The following is a 14,718-nucleotide window of genomic DNA, read 5'->3' on the forward strand; positions in this document are numbered from 1 at the left end:
CACCTGTCAGAATGGTTAATATCAAAAAGACGAGGAATAACAAGTGTTGGTGAGAATATGGGAAAGAAGAAACACTTGTGCATTTTGGGGGAGAATGTAAATTGGTGCGGCCCTTACTGAAAACAGTATAGGGTCCCTCAAAAGTTAAAACTAGAAATGTCGTATGAGGGGCACCTGGCTGGCTCAGTTGTTAGAACATGTGACTCTTGATCTTGGGGTTGTGAGTTTGAGCCTCATATTGGGTGTAGAGATCACTTAAAAAAAAAACTCCTCAAAAAAGAAGGCAATACCATATAATATGGTAATTCCTTTACTGGGTATTTGCCCAAAGAAAACGAAAACATTAATTTGAAAAGATATATGCACGCTTATGTTTATTACAGCATTATTTACAGTAGCCAAGATAGGGAAGCAGCCCAAGTGTCCATCAAATGATGAATGGATAATGATGCGATGTAGATAGATAGATATAACGGGCTAGACATAGTGGAATATTACTCAACTAGAAAAAAAGAATGAGAGCTTGCAATTAGAGACAACATAGATAAACCTAGATCATATTATGCTAAGTGAAATAAGAGACAGAGAAAGACATATGATATGATTTTACTTACATGGAGAATCTAAAAAATAAAATAAAGCAGAACAAGACCCAGAAATACAAAAACAAACTGGTCGTTGCCAGAGAGTGGGGTTGGGAGGATGGCAAAATAGGTGAAGGGGAGATATAGGCTTTGAGTTCAAGAACGAATCAGTCACAGGAATAAAAGTCACAACAGAGGGAATGACACTATAATATGACACTATAATAACACTGTATGGTGACAGATGATGGTGACATTTGTGCTGAGCACAGCACAAACGACAGAGTTGCTGAATCACTATGTTGTACACCTGAAACTAATGTGACATTGTGTGTTAACCAGACCTCGATAAAATAACTTTGAAAAAGAATAAAACTCTGCTTTTACTAGGAAAAAAAATTATTAAAGAAGCTGTCATGAAATGAGGAGGGAGTTGACTGGGACACAGAGAAGTCTTGCCAGGTGGTACAGACAATTCAGCTGAGACTAGGAACCATGCATGTGTAATAGCACAGGAGTTGGTGCAGGAAAAATGTGCCAGAGAGTTTTTTTTACTAGCAATAGGATATTGATTAGAGAATGTAAAGAAACCCAGAGGGGGCTCCAATCTGAGAGAAAATAAAGGGAACTGACTGATGTTCTCTCCAAGCCAAGTTTTCTTGATATCCCAAGATATGGGAGAAAGTGAAGAAGCTGAGAGGATGGAGAGTTGTGGTCAGAGAGTCCCAAGCTAAATTTTATAGAAGGAAAAACTCTAGCAAATGCAAGTCACAGGTTATTATCCTGGATTTAAGTGGATCAAGTATAACAGAAGTAAAGGTTACTAGAGATGAGGAGGATAAGGAACTGTGAGGCCTACATGACAAATGATTTATCTATATGGACTTTGAGGTCATCCAGGATGATGGCAGGACATAAATGATGATGCCAGCTGCCCAGATCTTCAGTGATGGATGGTAGATAGTAATGTTAGATGGGGACAGATGATAGATAATGATAGATGAGGTAAATGGCAGATAACTATGATGAAGCAGTCTGGAAGGTGATAGCCAAAATGGTCTCAAAAGAAAAGGTAGAGGGGCAGAAACATAATGGTTTGGATGGGGCATGGAGAGCTGAGATAACGAAAACCCATCTTCCACTTTCTGTGGTATGAGGAGCATAGGAGATGAGTAACCTTCCATCCAAATTGCTTGAGGGAGACTGATCACTTTGGGGATAGACCTAGACTACAAAGAAGGCAGAAGAAGAAGGAGTTATAAATCCTTCATGCGAGGGGCACCTGGGTGGCTCAATCAGTTAAGCGTCAGCCATCAGCTCAGGGCATGATCCCAGGGCCCTGGGATTGAGCCCTACCACAGGCTCCCTGCTCAGTGGGGAGCCTGCTTCTCCCTCTTCCTCAGCCTGCTGCTCCCCCAGCTTGTGCTCTCTCTCTCTCAAGTGAAAAATAGAACAAAACAAAACAAAAATTCTTCATGCAAGATTATTCAACTGACACATGGGATCCCATAAAAGTCTGTCCTGTTATTAAGGACAATCAGCAACCCATGCTGGCCATTATGTGGTGGAGTCCTGCTATGCACTGTTGTAACTCTACAGTCTTTCTGGAAGAAAACCATCCATGTCAGGTGCAAAATCTAAGACATAGTTTAGCAGGTCTTAAGATTTCTAAAATTTAGAAGACTACAGTTAAAACAGAATGAAGTGGTCTCTGTAAGTAAACATTAGAATTCTTTCTCATTCCCCATTCACTGCTAAGGATTGAAAAATAATCTTAAAACTTCTTGTTGCTCCTTGCATTGTTCGCTCAAATCCTCCTCTTACAAGGGCCAACAGAGACCACTAGTTTTCTCTGACATGTAAAAGTTAAAGAAGTTGGGATTGAAATTCTGAGGTGATTAGAAAAGGCCTGGAAATGTCAATTTCCATAAATGACATATTTTTTAATTACTCGAGAAAAACATTCCCTCCTACTAAACAATGTAGTGAAAGGATTTCTGTGATCTTGAAAGCTATTTCTTTGAGATGAGCTTGGAACATTGTACTGACCTTCCTCATGATGTCTCTGTCTTCATGATGATACTAATATTTCCTTGGCTATCATGAATCAGCTGTTTTTGTCTTTTATGACTTTTATGAGACATTTAGAAGGTCATTACATTTGGGAGAAGTAGGCTTACCTGACCTACTCACTTGTGGTAGTTCAGGACAAGCTTCTCAGAGTAGTCAATGACCAAGCTGGGATCTAAAGCAACAGAAAAGATGCACAATCAGGAGACCAGAGACTGAAAACACATTCGTGTTGGGCCTTAGAGGACACAGTAAGAAATGGCAAGAGACTGAAAATATGAATCGGGGGCTTGTAAGACATGTTAGGAATGTAATTTGTATAATCCCCTGCAGGAATGGGAGATGGATCACCATGAGCTTCTATTGATTTCCATTTCTTCCGTACCACTCCATGACTAATGGGGACTATGAGCCTAGAGAGAGAGAAAGAGAGCATCTCTGCACATATAACCAGATCCACCCACTCTCCCAAGCAGCAGGACCCTAAGTCTTCCAGTTTTATCAGAGAAGAAAACAAAGAACTGGGTCAGCCCTTAGTCAGATGGTCCAATTGTATCATTAGTAGGAGAGGTCTGCAGGAACTTGTTCTATAGGTTCTATACAATTGTTTCTACGTGGGGTCCAGGTGAGTGGTAAGAATTGAGAAGCTACAGAGCTGGGAAGCTGGAAAAGTATAATGTTAAAAATTTGATGTACTCATTGAAAAAAATGATGATATTCTACAGACAACAGGGACTCCTAACTGACTTTAAATTAGGATATTGCCACTGGTAAATAGAAGACTGAAAAGTTTAACATGCCCATTCTGTTAGTAGGTTGGCATGCATCCAAGTGCTATTTACTTAACTGATCCCTTCTCAAGTGGAAAATATACTAGGGTGATGGTTCCCCAATAATGTGGTTTTCATTATCTTTGATAAAAGGGAGAAAAACAAAGATAAAATAATACTTTTTTTTCATAAAGTCAGTTACAGATGTAAAGGAATTCTATTATTCTAAAATTACAATCTCTTCCCCAATACCCCTCTCCCTCTCTCTATGGAGTTAGTAGAAGGAAGTTAGATTTTTAATCTGCTTACTTGATAAAATAAGTGGGCAACTCCACTGAAAAAGTGTGCCCAATGGATACAATCAAAATTAAAAACTAGAGATGCTTATGTGACTTGGTTGGTTAAGCGTCTGACTCTTGATCTCAGCTCAGTTTTGATCTCAGGGTTGTGAGTTCAAGCCTCATGAGTTCATTCCCCAGCATGAAGCCTAATTAAAAATTAAAGACTTAATTCTCTTTCCCCAATTTACTGCTCAAATGCATTAGATACATCCTTCCTCTAACTCTGAATGAAATGTTGGGCATGCATGCTCTTTAGTTTCTCTACTGGCCCTGAGTTAAGAAGACTTTCTTTGGTCACATTTATTCACAATAACGATCTCTTTTTAGCAAGTGATATATTCAGACTAGTTAATAATGAAAACTCTGCACTTCATGTAAGTTAATGTGTTTCCTCCACCAGCTCAGTCCTGTTCCAGGCTAAAAGCCTACAGTGGGGGAAGGGAGAGATATGGTGACCTCCTTGTCTTTTTATCTTTTTAGCTATTCTCCATAGCCTTGTCCCACATACACATTGAGTTTTAGCTTCTGATTGCACCAGGATTGGGAAGAGAGGGAATAAGAGTAAGACAAAGGAATGGTTTTAATTAATGGCATAGCTGGTATCTGGTTTTTATTTTCTCTATACATGGCAGAATGTTTAAACCTGATTGTTTCTCTAATGGAAGTTTTCAGATTATCTAGCTACATCTCTACTTCTTAACATTTTTCTCAGTCGCCAGTCACCATTCAAGACCAAAACAAAAACCTAGTGAAAACCTGTGTCATGAACTATACCAGTTGTCAGGATATTTATCAAACTCCTGGCAACTCAAAAGCACAATACAAAAGAACAGATTAGTAAAATAAACAAATCTTCAGTCTTAATATCATATTAACTTTAACTTTTTATTTATATATGGTCATAAAATTTTACTTTATAAGGTAATTGCTATTGTAAAAAAGGGATAGGTCATTAATAGTCTCATTTCCCAGATGTTATTTGATATACGTTCTAAATCGTGTTACCACCAATATAGTACACACTTTGAACTTATAAACAGAAAATCTATTTTAAGAGAGCACACATTCTAGTTTTTGAAATAAATGTTCTCACAAGCTATAGCTTGACTACATGGGGGGGGGTGGTAATAAACAATACCTATTCTATCGTTTATCATGTTTCATAGTTTTATAAAACTATAGTTTTATAGTTGACTCCTGAAAAACATGGGGGGGTTAGGGGCACCACCCCCAACCATGCAGTCAAAAATCCTTGTATAACTTTTGACTCCTCAAAAACTTAAACACTAACAGTTCACTGTTGACTGGAAGTCTTCCTGATAACATAATCAGTCAATTAATATATATTTTGTATGTCCTATGTATTACATACTGTATTCTTACACTAAAGCTAAAGAAAATATTTAAAAAACAAGGAAGAGCAAATGCATTTACAATATTGTACTGTATTTATCAAAAAAATATCCATATATAATTGGATTCGTGCAATTCAAATCCATGTTGTTCAAGGGTCAACTGTAATTCAGTTGAATTTCAGGAGAGGAACTAAGAAATTTATAGGAAGATAAACTACAACGGTTGGGCATTAGTGTAGTTAAGTGACCTTTTAAACTTTAAACTTCCACATCACAGTATGAAGTTGGTTCTAAGATAAGAAGTGGGATAAATTGTCTCCTAAGGACAGACCTGGATCTCTGATCGCTTAGAGGCTGACTCAACTGGAGATCATGGCTTTTGACGGTACTTGGAAGATAGACCGGAATGAGAACTATGACAAGTTCATGGAAAAAATGGGTAAGGGCTTAATTCTTCAGTGGCTTGTTATTTTGTTCTTCACAGACATTTTTCTTTCTAATTCCTTCTAAACCTCAGGGTTTAGGGAATGGTTCCTATTCTGGTGGTGAGGATCCAGAATGTGTGATGCTCAAAGTTGGGAAAACAATACTCTCACTTCTTCTATTAGGAAAACTACAGTTTCATTAGTGGGAGAAAAGATTCTTTGAGTTCTCTGAAACAAAAAAGATCCAGGTATGATTCATTCACTCTTCAACTGCTGCTTGGGCCTATGTCATTGAAAACTTACTTTTTTTTTTTTTTTTTGGTTTAGAGAGTAAAAAAGGGCAGTTCATAATGAAAATGTCAAAACTTTAAAACATTGAATTCTAGGGGATGGAAAAACAAAGATCATGTAGTAAAGTAATGGGGAAAAAAATTCTGTCATGATTCCCAGCTCTAAATAAGACTTAATTCTCATTTCCTCTGACATAAAATTTTGGGAATAATCTCATGATTCCATGTGGTTTCTATGTGGGTTTTAATTTAATAAATTTAATATCTATTCCAATACTCTGGCAGCTCATACACTGCCCGAGATGTACAAACAAATTGGAGTCATTCCCCAAAAACAAAATTTGCATCATTATATCTTATAGTTCCAGAATTCCATGTTAAAGTTTATGGGATTTGCACATTCTTACAATAATGAATTTGACTGCAATATTTGCCAATTTTCTCATTTTTGTGATGGAAATGCCACAAAAAGCAAAGAGAATTATGGTTTTAAATTTTAAAGCTATTATGGAAAGTCAAAAAGTTTGTTTATAAGTTCCTTACAAATATATTAATATATTTAATCCTTTGTTTGACACTTCTGGAATTTAGTTTACTTAACACCAAAGCAAAGAGTTTGATAATTATGTTAAAATTGCTTGTTCTAAGATTCTACAATTCTGTTTTTCATTCAATTTTTCATAAGTTTTGGAAAAATAGCTTGAACCATTACTCTTGATTTGATTGAGCTTGAATTTTTTCTGTAGGAGGCAATCTGAATGCTCTTGTGCAAAGGCAAAGTTTTCCTTCCTATCCTCAAAATGTACATAAACAAATAAATATAACAGAACTTATTGAAATAAACGCTTTCTATGGCATTTTGATTTTATTTTCTCCAAAATCTTTTGCTTTGCAGGTATTAATATGGTGAAAAGGAAGCTTGCAGCTCATGACAATTTGAAACTTACAATTACACAAGAAGGAAATAAATTCACGGTCAAAGAATCAAGTGCTTTTCGTACCATTGAGATTGTTTTTGAGCTTGGTGTCACTTTTAATTACAGCCTAGCAGATGGAACTGAACTCAGTGTAAGATACTTTTTACAAGCAATGCATTCTTGATTTTTCTACACAATACTAAAATAATCTGTTTTCTGTCACTGAATGGTTTAATGTTAAGCCTCCTTCATTTTACTGAAGCCGCCAATAGAGTTTATCCACACTATACATCACACAAATTGGCAGGATATTTAAATCTAATGTTTTTATTTTCATACATCTGTAAATAATCTGGATTGATCAATAAGAATTAGAAGAACAGGGGCACCTGGGTGGCTCAGTGGGTTAAGCCTCTGCCTTCGGCTCAGGTCATGATCTCAGGGTCTTGGGATCAAGCCCCTGCATCGGGCTCTCTGCTCAGCAGGGAGCCTGCTTCCTCCTCTCTCTGCTTGCTTCTCTGCCTATTTGTGATCTCTGTCTGCCAAATAAATAAAAAAAAATTTAAAAATCTTAAAAAAAAAAAGAATTAGAACATCCTTTGGATGATTAAGTATAGACCCATTATTCATAAAGAAAACTAAAGCTCAGTGTTTTCAACTTTACATATCTGGTAGCAGCAAAAGCTTTTAGATTTATCTAACTTAAACATAATAGTCATTCAATAAATACACTGAAATAATAAAATAAATGAATAAATTAGTTAATGAATGAGTGACCAAATGGAAAATTCTGATGCATGCTACATTGTAGGTCATTGGGAATATACCTTTTAATGTCTAAGATAAAAAATTTTAGGTAGTCATATTTTTCAACTGATTTTTTAAAAACTATTTTGTCCTTAGCATTTTTCAGTTAAATTATATATTTGTAATGACAAACTGCAAAATGTTTTATCAATTATGGCCATTTATTTATTTATTTATTTATTTAAAAATTTTATTTGTAAGCAAATCTCTACACCCAACATGGGGCTTGAACCTACAACACAAAATCAAAAGCTGCATGCTCCATCAGCTGAACCAGCCAGGCATCCTAATGGTCATTTTTAAATTATTATTACAATTATAAAATTACTACATACATAGGAGTGTTAGGCTCTTCATGAAACTAACTTGAACCATGACTAAATTTAGGATACTGTTTTTAACATGAAAGATTTAGAAAAGGGAAGCATTGCTCATCTACCTTAAAATTTAGCATTTGGAAACAATTGAGTAAGATAAGCAAAAGGGTTACCAGCATATACTCTAGAGCCCCAAAAGCTAGGTTCAATCCTGGCTCTATGACTTTAGGTGATTATTGTGTCTCAGTTTTCCCAACCATAAAATGGAGACAGTAATATCTACTTCATAAGATCATTGTGAAGATTGAAGAAGTAGACCTACAAAACTCAGAACAGTGCCTGATATATGTAAGATCCTAAAAAAAGCTATTTGTTATTATTATTATTAATTATTATTTTACATTTATAGGGTACTTGGAACCTAGAGGAAAATAAACTTGTTGGAAAATTCAAACGGATAGACAATGGAAATGCACTGAATGCTGTCCGAGAAGTTATAGGTGGTGAACTGGTTCAGGTGAGTGGTAAAAAGATCATAGCTGTTTCCTAAAGATAAAAATAATTACATAATAATAACTTTATATTTGTGATTGCTGAGTTATATCTTCAACAAATAAACTATTACTTTTCTCATAAATCTTACTTATTTTAACTAAAAATGTAAATGACTAAAAATCAATGTGTTTTTAAGTGGGTGTATCTTCTATCTGTATAAAATGTACCTATCAAGATTAAGAAAAAAGTATTATAATCATTTCAAAGCTATAACAATACTAATATTTTTCTTAACGGAGCCTTAAATCTTAATGGCAAATTCTTCTATGTTTGTTAACACCTTTCAGATTTACACATATGAAGGAGTAGAAGCCAAGAGGATCTTCAAAAAGGAATGAGCTTTGTTTCTGGAGCACAGCCCAGAATACAAAATGAATGGAAAATCTATATTGTACTAAAACTGTTTTTCTCTTCCTGATGAGTCCTTTTGTAAACATAACCAGTGACTCACATTTCTAATCTTACCAAGGCAAAACAAGTAAAAGCTAATTAGGATTCAATTGTTTTACGTTCCCTAAGATGTACATTTATTGCTGTATTGGTGTTCTAAAAGAATTGGTGACCTTTTTTAACACAGATAAATAAACTTTGTTTCCACAATGCTTTATAAGTAGCTTCATCCGGGGCACCTGGGTGGCTCAGTGGGTTAAGCCGCTGCCTTCGGCTCAGGTCATGATCTCAGGGTCCTGGGATCAAGTCCCGCATCGGGCTCTCTGCTCAGCGGCGAGCCTGCTTCCCTCTCTCTCTCTCTCTGCCTGCCTCTTTGTCTACTTGTGATCTCTCTCTGTCAAATAAAAAAAATAATTAAAAAAATACTTAAAAAAAAAAATAAGTAGCTTCATCCTTTAAAAAAAAAAAAGAAAGAAAGAAAGGGGCCCCTGGGTGGCTCAGTGGGTTAGCCTCTGCCTTTGGCTCAGGTCATGATCTCAGTGTCCTGGGATCGCGCCCCGCATCGGGCTCTCTGGAGAACCTGCTTCCTCCTCCCTCTCTGCCTACTTGTGATCTCTGTCTGTCAAATAAAACAAATAAAATCATTAAAAAAAAAAAAGAAAGAAAAGAAAAAAGCTATGTGACATATACATTGATAGACTATATGGGTTTTGGGGGTTTTTTTTCCCACATTTGGTAAACTAAAAAGACAGCTTGCATGGGGGTCTTTAAAATCTTACATGGGTTGTGATTTTTCAGCAGAAACTTTGCAGGCCAAAAGAGAGTGGCAGGATATAGTTAAAGTGCTAAAAGGGAAAAACTTACAACCAAGAATACTCTACCCTATAAGAATACCCTACCCTACCCTACCCTACAATGATACAAGGGTATCATTCAGAATTAAAGGGGAGGGAAAGAGTTTCCAGACAAGTGAAAATTAACAGAGGTCATCACCACTAAACCAGCCTTACGAGAACTGTTAAAGAATCATTAATTGGAAAAGAAAATGCCATAACTAGAAATAAGAAAATATATAAAAGAAAAAAATCTCAGTAGTAAAGCAAATATATAGTCAAGGCAGTAGATCAGCCACTTAGAAGCCAGTATAAAGGTTAAAAACCAAAAATAGTAAAAATGACTATAACCACATAATTAGTTTAAAAATATACAAAATAAAAGGATATAAAATATGATGTCAAAACCACAAAACATGGGAAGAGGTAAAAAATATAGTGCTTTTAGATTCATTCAAACTTAAGTGACTATCAACTTAAAATAAACTGCTATACAAATAGATGAACATAGATAAACCTCATGGTAACCACAAACCTAAAACCTATAACAGAGACACAAAAAATAAAGAGAAAAGACACGAACATAACACTAAAGAGAATCATCAAACTATAGGGGAGAAGATAAAGAGAGAAAGAAGTAAACAGAGAAGAACTACAAAAATAACCAGAAAACAATTAACAAAATGGCAATAAGTACATACTTATCAATAATCACTTTAAATTTAAATGGACTAAATGTTCCAATAAGAAAACACAAGTTGGCTGAATGGATAAAAATAGAAGACCACCAATATGATGTCTACAAGAGACTCACTTCAGATCTAAGACATACATAGGCTGAAAGTGAAGAGATGGAAACAGATATTCCATGTAAATGGAATGAAAAGAAAGAGTAGCAATAGTCATATCAAATAAAATAGACTTCATTTAAAAAAATATTTTATTTATTTATTTTGAGAGACAGATTGAGTAAGAGAGAGAGTGATAGAAGTAGCACAGGGAGGGGCAGAAGGAGAAGGAGAAGCAGACTCCTTGCTGAGCAGGAAGCCCAATGTGGAGCTTGACTTCAGGATTCCAGGACCATGACCAGAGCTAAAGACAGATGCTTAACTGACTGAGCCACCCAGGTGCCCCAGAGATAAAATAGACTTTAAAACAACGACTGTCACAAAAGACTAAGAAGGACATTACATAATGATAAAGAGGGCAATCCAAGAATCAATTAATTTATAGATATTAATGTACCCAGTATAGGAGTACCTAAATATATAAAGCTAATATTAACAGATGTAGAGAAATTGACACTAAAAAGAAAAGGTCAATAAAACTGAAAGTTGGCTCTTTGAAAAGATGAACAAAATCAATAAATCTCTAGCCAATGTCATCCAGAAAAGACAGAGGACCCAAATAAAATCAGAAATGAAAGAGAAGTCACAATTGACACCACAGAAATATAAAGGATCACAAGAGACCGCAATGAAAAATTATACCAACAAAATGGAACCCCCCCAAAAACTGAATAAATTCCTTGAAATATACAACCTTGCAAGACCAAATCATAAAGACACAGAAAACTCAAGTAGACTGATTACAAGTAATGAAATTGAATGAGTAATTTAAAAATTCCCAGCAAACAAAAGTCCAGAACCAGATGTTTTTACAGGTGAGTTCTACCAAACATTTAAAAAGAGTTAGTACCTTTCCTTCTCAAATTATTCCAAAAACAAACAAACAAACAAACAAACAAACAAACAAAACTGAAGAGGAAGGAATGCTTCCAAACTCATTTTACAAAGGTAGCATTACCCAATACCAGAACCAGACACAAGAAAAGAAGAAAATTAAAGGCATAGATTCCTTAAAGGACACATATACAAAAATCCTCAACAAAATAACAGCAAAATAAATTTAAAAATATTTTTAAAGGATCACATACCTTTACACATGAAATACCTCTGCACGTGAAATACCTTTACACATACACTTTTACACATGAAAACAATCAAGGGATTTAATCCAGGGATACAAGGATGGTTCAACTTCCTTAAATCAATCAACATGATACGCCACTGTAATAAAACAAAGGATAAAAATCACATGATCATCTTAATTGATGCAGAGAAAGCACTTGACAAAATTCAGGATCCATTTATGATAAAAACTCTTCAAGTGGGTATAGAAGAAATGTATCTCAACAAGATAAAGGCCACATAGGACAAACACATAACATTACATTCAATAGAGAAAAGCTGAAAGCTTTTTCTCCAAGATCAGGAATAAGACAAGGATGTTTTCCTCTTGCCACTTCTATACAACATAGTATTGAAAATCCTAGCTACATCAATTAGGCCAGAAAAAGAAATAAAAGGCATCTAAATTGGAAAGAAAGAAGTGAAACTGTCACTGTTTACAGATGGCATGATACTATATACAGAAAATCCTAAACACAATTGGAGCTAATAAATTAATTCAGGATACAAAATTAATACACAGAAATCGGTTACAGGATACAAAATTAATATGCAGAAATCAGCTGCACTTCTATACACTTAAAACTTATCAGAAAGGGATATAAACAATCCATTTCCAACTACATCAAAAGAGTACAATACCTAGAAATAAATTTAACCAAATAGGTGAAAGACCTGTACTCTGAAAACACGGATGAAACAAATTGAAGCTGACGAAAACAAATGGAAAGATTCACAGTGCTCATAGATTGGAAGAATTAATATTGTTTAAATGTCCATACTACACAAAGAAATTTACAGATTCAAAGCAATCCCCATCGAAATAACAAGGGCATTTTTCATAGAACTGAAACAAAAAAGTCCTACAATTTATTTGAAACTGACAAAGACCCCAAATAGCCAAAGCAATCTTGAGAAAGGAGAACGCAGCTAGAGGTATTATGCTCCCTGACTTCAAACTATACTACAAAGCTACAGTAATCAAAACAGTTTGGTACTACGAGAAAAAGAGACACATAGATTAATAGAATAGACTAGAGAGTCCAGAAATAAACCTATACTTATATGGTCAACTAATCTATGACAAAGTAGGCAAGAACATACAATGGGGAAAAGACAATCTCTTCAATAAATGCTGTTGGGAAAACTGGACAGCCACATGCAAAAGAGTGAAACTGGACCACTATCTCACATCATGTATTAAAGACTTGAATGTGAGGCCTAAAACCATAAAACTCCTAGAAGAAAACATATGCTGGAAACCATCTGACATTGGTCTTAGCAATATTTTTTGGACTAGTCTCCTTAGGCAAAAGCAACAAAAATAAAATAAATAAATGGGATTATATCAAAGTAAAAAGCTTTTGCACAGAGAAGGAAACCATCAACAAAATGAAAAGACAACCTAATTAATGAGAGAAAATAATTCCAAATCATACATCTGATAAGGGGTTAATATTCAAAATAAACATAGTTTATACAACTTAATATAAAATTTTTAAAAAGCCCAAACAACCTGATTTAAAACTGGTCGACCAGGGAAACTGAATAGAGGTTTTTCAGAGGAAGACTTACAGATGGTCAACAGGCACATGGAAAGATGCTCAACATCAGGAAAATGCAAATCAGGGAACTGCGAATCAAAACCACAATTTTACCACTTACCTGTCAGATTGGTTATTATTAAAAAGACAAAAAATAAGTGTTAGCAAGGATGTAGAGAAAAGGGAACCCCCATATACTGTAGGTGGGAATGTAAATTGGTACAGCTGCTATGGAAAGAGCATGGAGGTTCCCCTCAAAAATTAAAAATAGAACTACCATGATTCAGCAATTCCACTTCCTGATATGCAGAGAAAACAAAAACACCAATTTTAAGGGATATATACACCTCCACGTTCACTACTATGCTTTATTTACAGTAAACCACGACATGAAAACAACCTATCAATAGACAAATGGATAAATAAGATGTGGTACACACACACACACACACACACACACACACACACACACACACACACAGAGGAATATTACTCAGCCATAAAAAAGAATGAAATCTTGTAATTTGTGACATGGATGGACCTAGAGGGTATTATGCTAAATGAAATAAGAGGAAAACAAATGCCATATGGTTTAACTTACATATGGAATCTAAGAAATAAAACAAACAGAAACAGTCATAAATACAGGAAATAAACTGTTGATTACCAGAGTGGGTAGGTGTTGAGGGTTGGGCAAAATAGGTAAAGGAAATTAACAGGGACAAACTTCCAGCTATAAAATAAATGTCATAAGAATGTAACATACAAAACCAGAATATAGTCAATAATACAGTATGCGCTTTGTATGGTGACAGAATCTAGACTTACTATGGGGATCATTTCATAATGTATAAAAAATACAGAATCACTACAATAATACCTTAAACTAATATAAATAATAAATATAAAAATATAAAAACTATAAATATAAACTATAAACATAAATATAAATATATTTATATATATATAAATATAAATATAAAAACTATAAATATAAAAATATAAAAAACTAATAAAATAATACTGTATGCCAATTATACCTCAATAAAAACAAATCTTGCACTGGTTGTAAATATTTTCATTAGAAACATCTATTATGATAAAAATAACATACGCTCTACCAGAACTCAGAAATAAGAAAAACAATAGCAAAATAAATATTTCTATAAACCTACAATCCAGAGATCATCACTATTCTGATTTTGATAGATATCTTTCTAGTCCCCTTCCCTGAGTGTAGATACATATATTTCCCTATAAATACCACTTCAAATAAATGCAAGAAATAAATGATGTACTATGTTAAGGAATTCTATTATGTTTTTCTACACTAGAGATTCCTGACCTGGCAGAGAATTAAGATCACCAGAGAAACCTTTTTTTTTTTACTTTCTTGATCTCCACTGTTAACCTACTAGATAGAATCTCTGCAAATGGAACCAGAAATTTCAGAAAGCTCCTAAGTGGTTCTTGGGGTCTTTGAGAACAAAGCAGTCTTTGAGAACAAAGGGCTATCAAATACCAAAAGTGTCACCTTCAACTTCCACCTC

General features: G+C 34.7%; 1 protein-coding gene and 1 long non-coding RNA gene across 2 annotated transcripts in view; one reads left to right on the forward strand and one right to left on the reverse strand.

The window, feature by feature from the left end:
- The window catches only part of LOC123931831, a 44,925-nt gene that overhangs the window by 11,936 nt on the left and 18,271 nt on the right, over positions 1-14,718 (reverse strand). The window contains exon 2 of the long non-coding RNA XR_006816309.1: positions 2,765-2,829. This is a non-coding gene — a long non-coding RNA (uncharacterized LOC123931831). The remainder of the gene's footprint in view (positions 1-2,764; positions 2,830-14,718) is intronic.
- On the forward strand, positions 5,407-9,031 carry FABP2 (fatty acid binding protein 2). The gene is made up of 4 exons (XM_045989420.1): positions 5,407-5,559; positions 6,731-6,903; positions 8,286-8,393; positions 8,719-9,031. The coding sequence occupies exons 1-4, from the start codon at positions 5,493-5,495 to the stop codon at positions 8,767-8,769; spliced, it is 399 nt and encodes a 132-aa protein (XP_045845376.1). The 5' UTR covers positions 5,407-5,492; the 3' UTR covers positions 8,770-9,031.

Source organism: Meles meles, chromosome 2 (genome assembly GCF_922984935.1).
Source record: "Meles meles chromosome 2, mMelMel3.1 paternal haplotype, whole genome shotgun sequence".
Lineage (NCBI taxonomy): Eukaryota > Metazoa > Chordata > Mammalia > Carnivora > Mustelidae > Meles > Meles meles.

Excerpts from the sequence above, each read along its gene's own strand:
- FABP2 (XM_045989420.1), top strand. The coding sequence starts at position 5,493 with ATGGCTTTTGACGGTACTTGGAAGATAGACCGGAATGAGAACTATGAC. Across the intron at positions 6,904-8,285 it reads CAGATGGAACTGAACTCAGT|GGTACTTGGAACCTAGAGGA; the intron begins GTAAGATACTTT and ends TTACATTTATAG. Across the intron at positions 8,394-8,718 it reads TAGGTGGTGAACTGGTTCAG|ATTTACACATATGAAGGAGT; the intron begins GTGAGTGGTAAA and ends AACACCTTTCAG.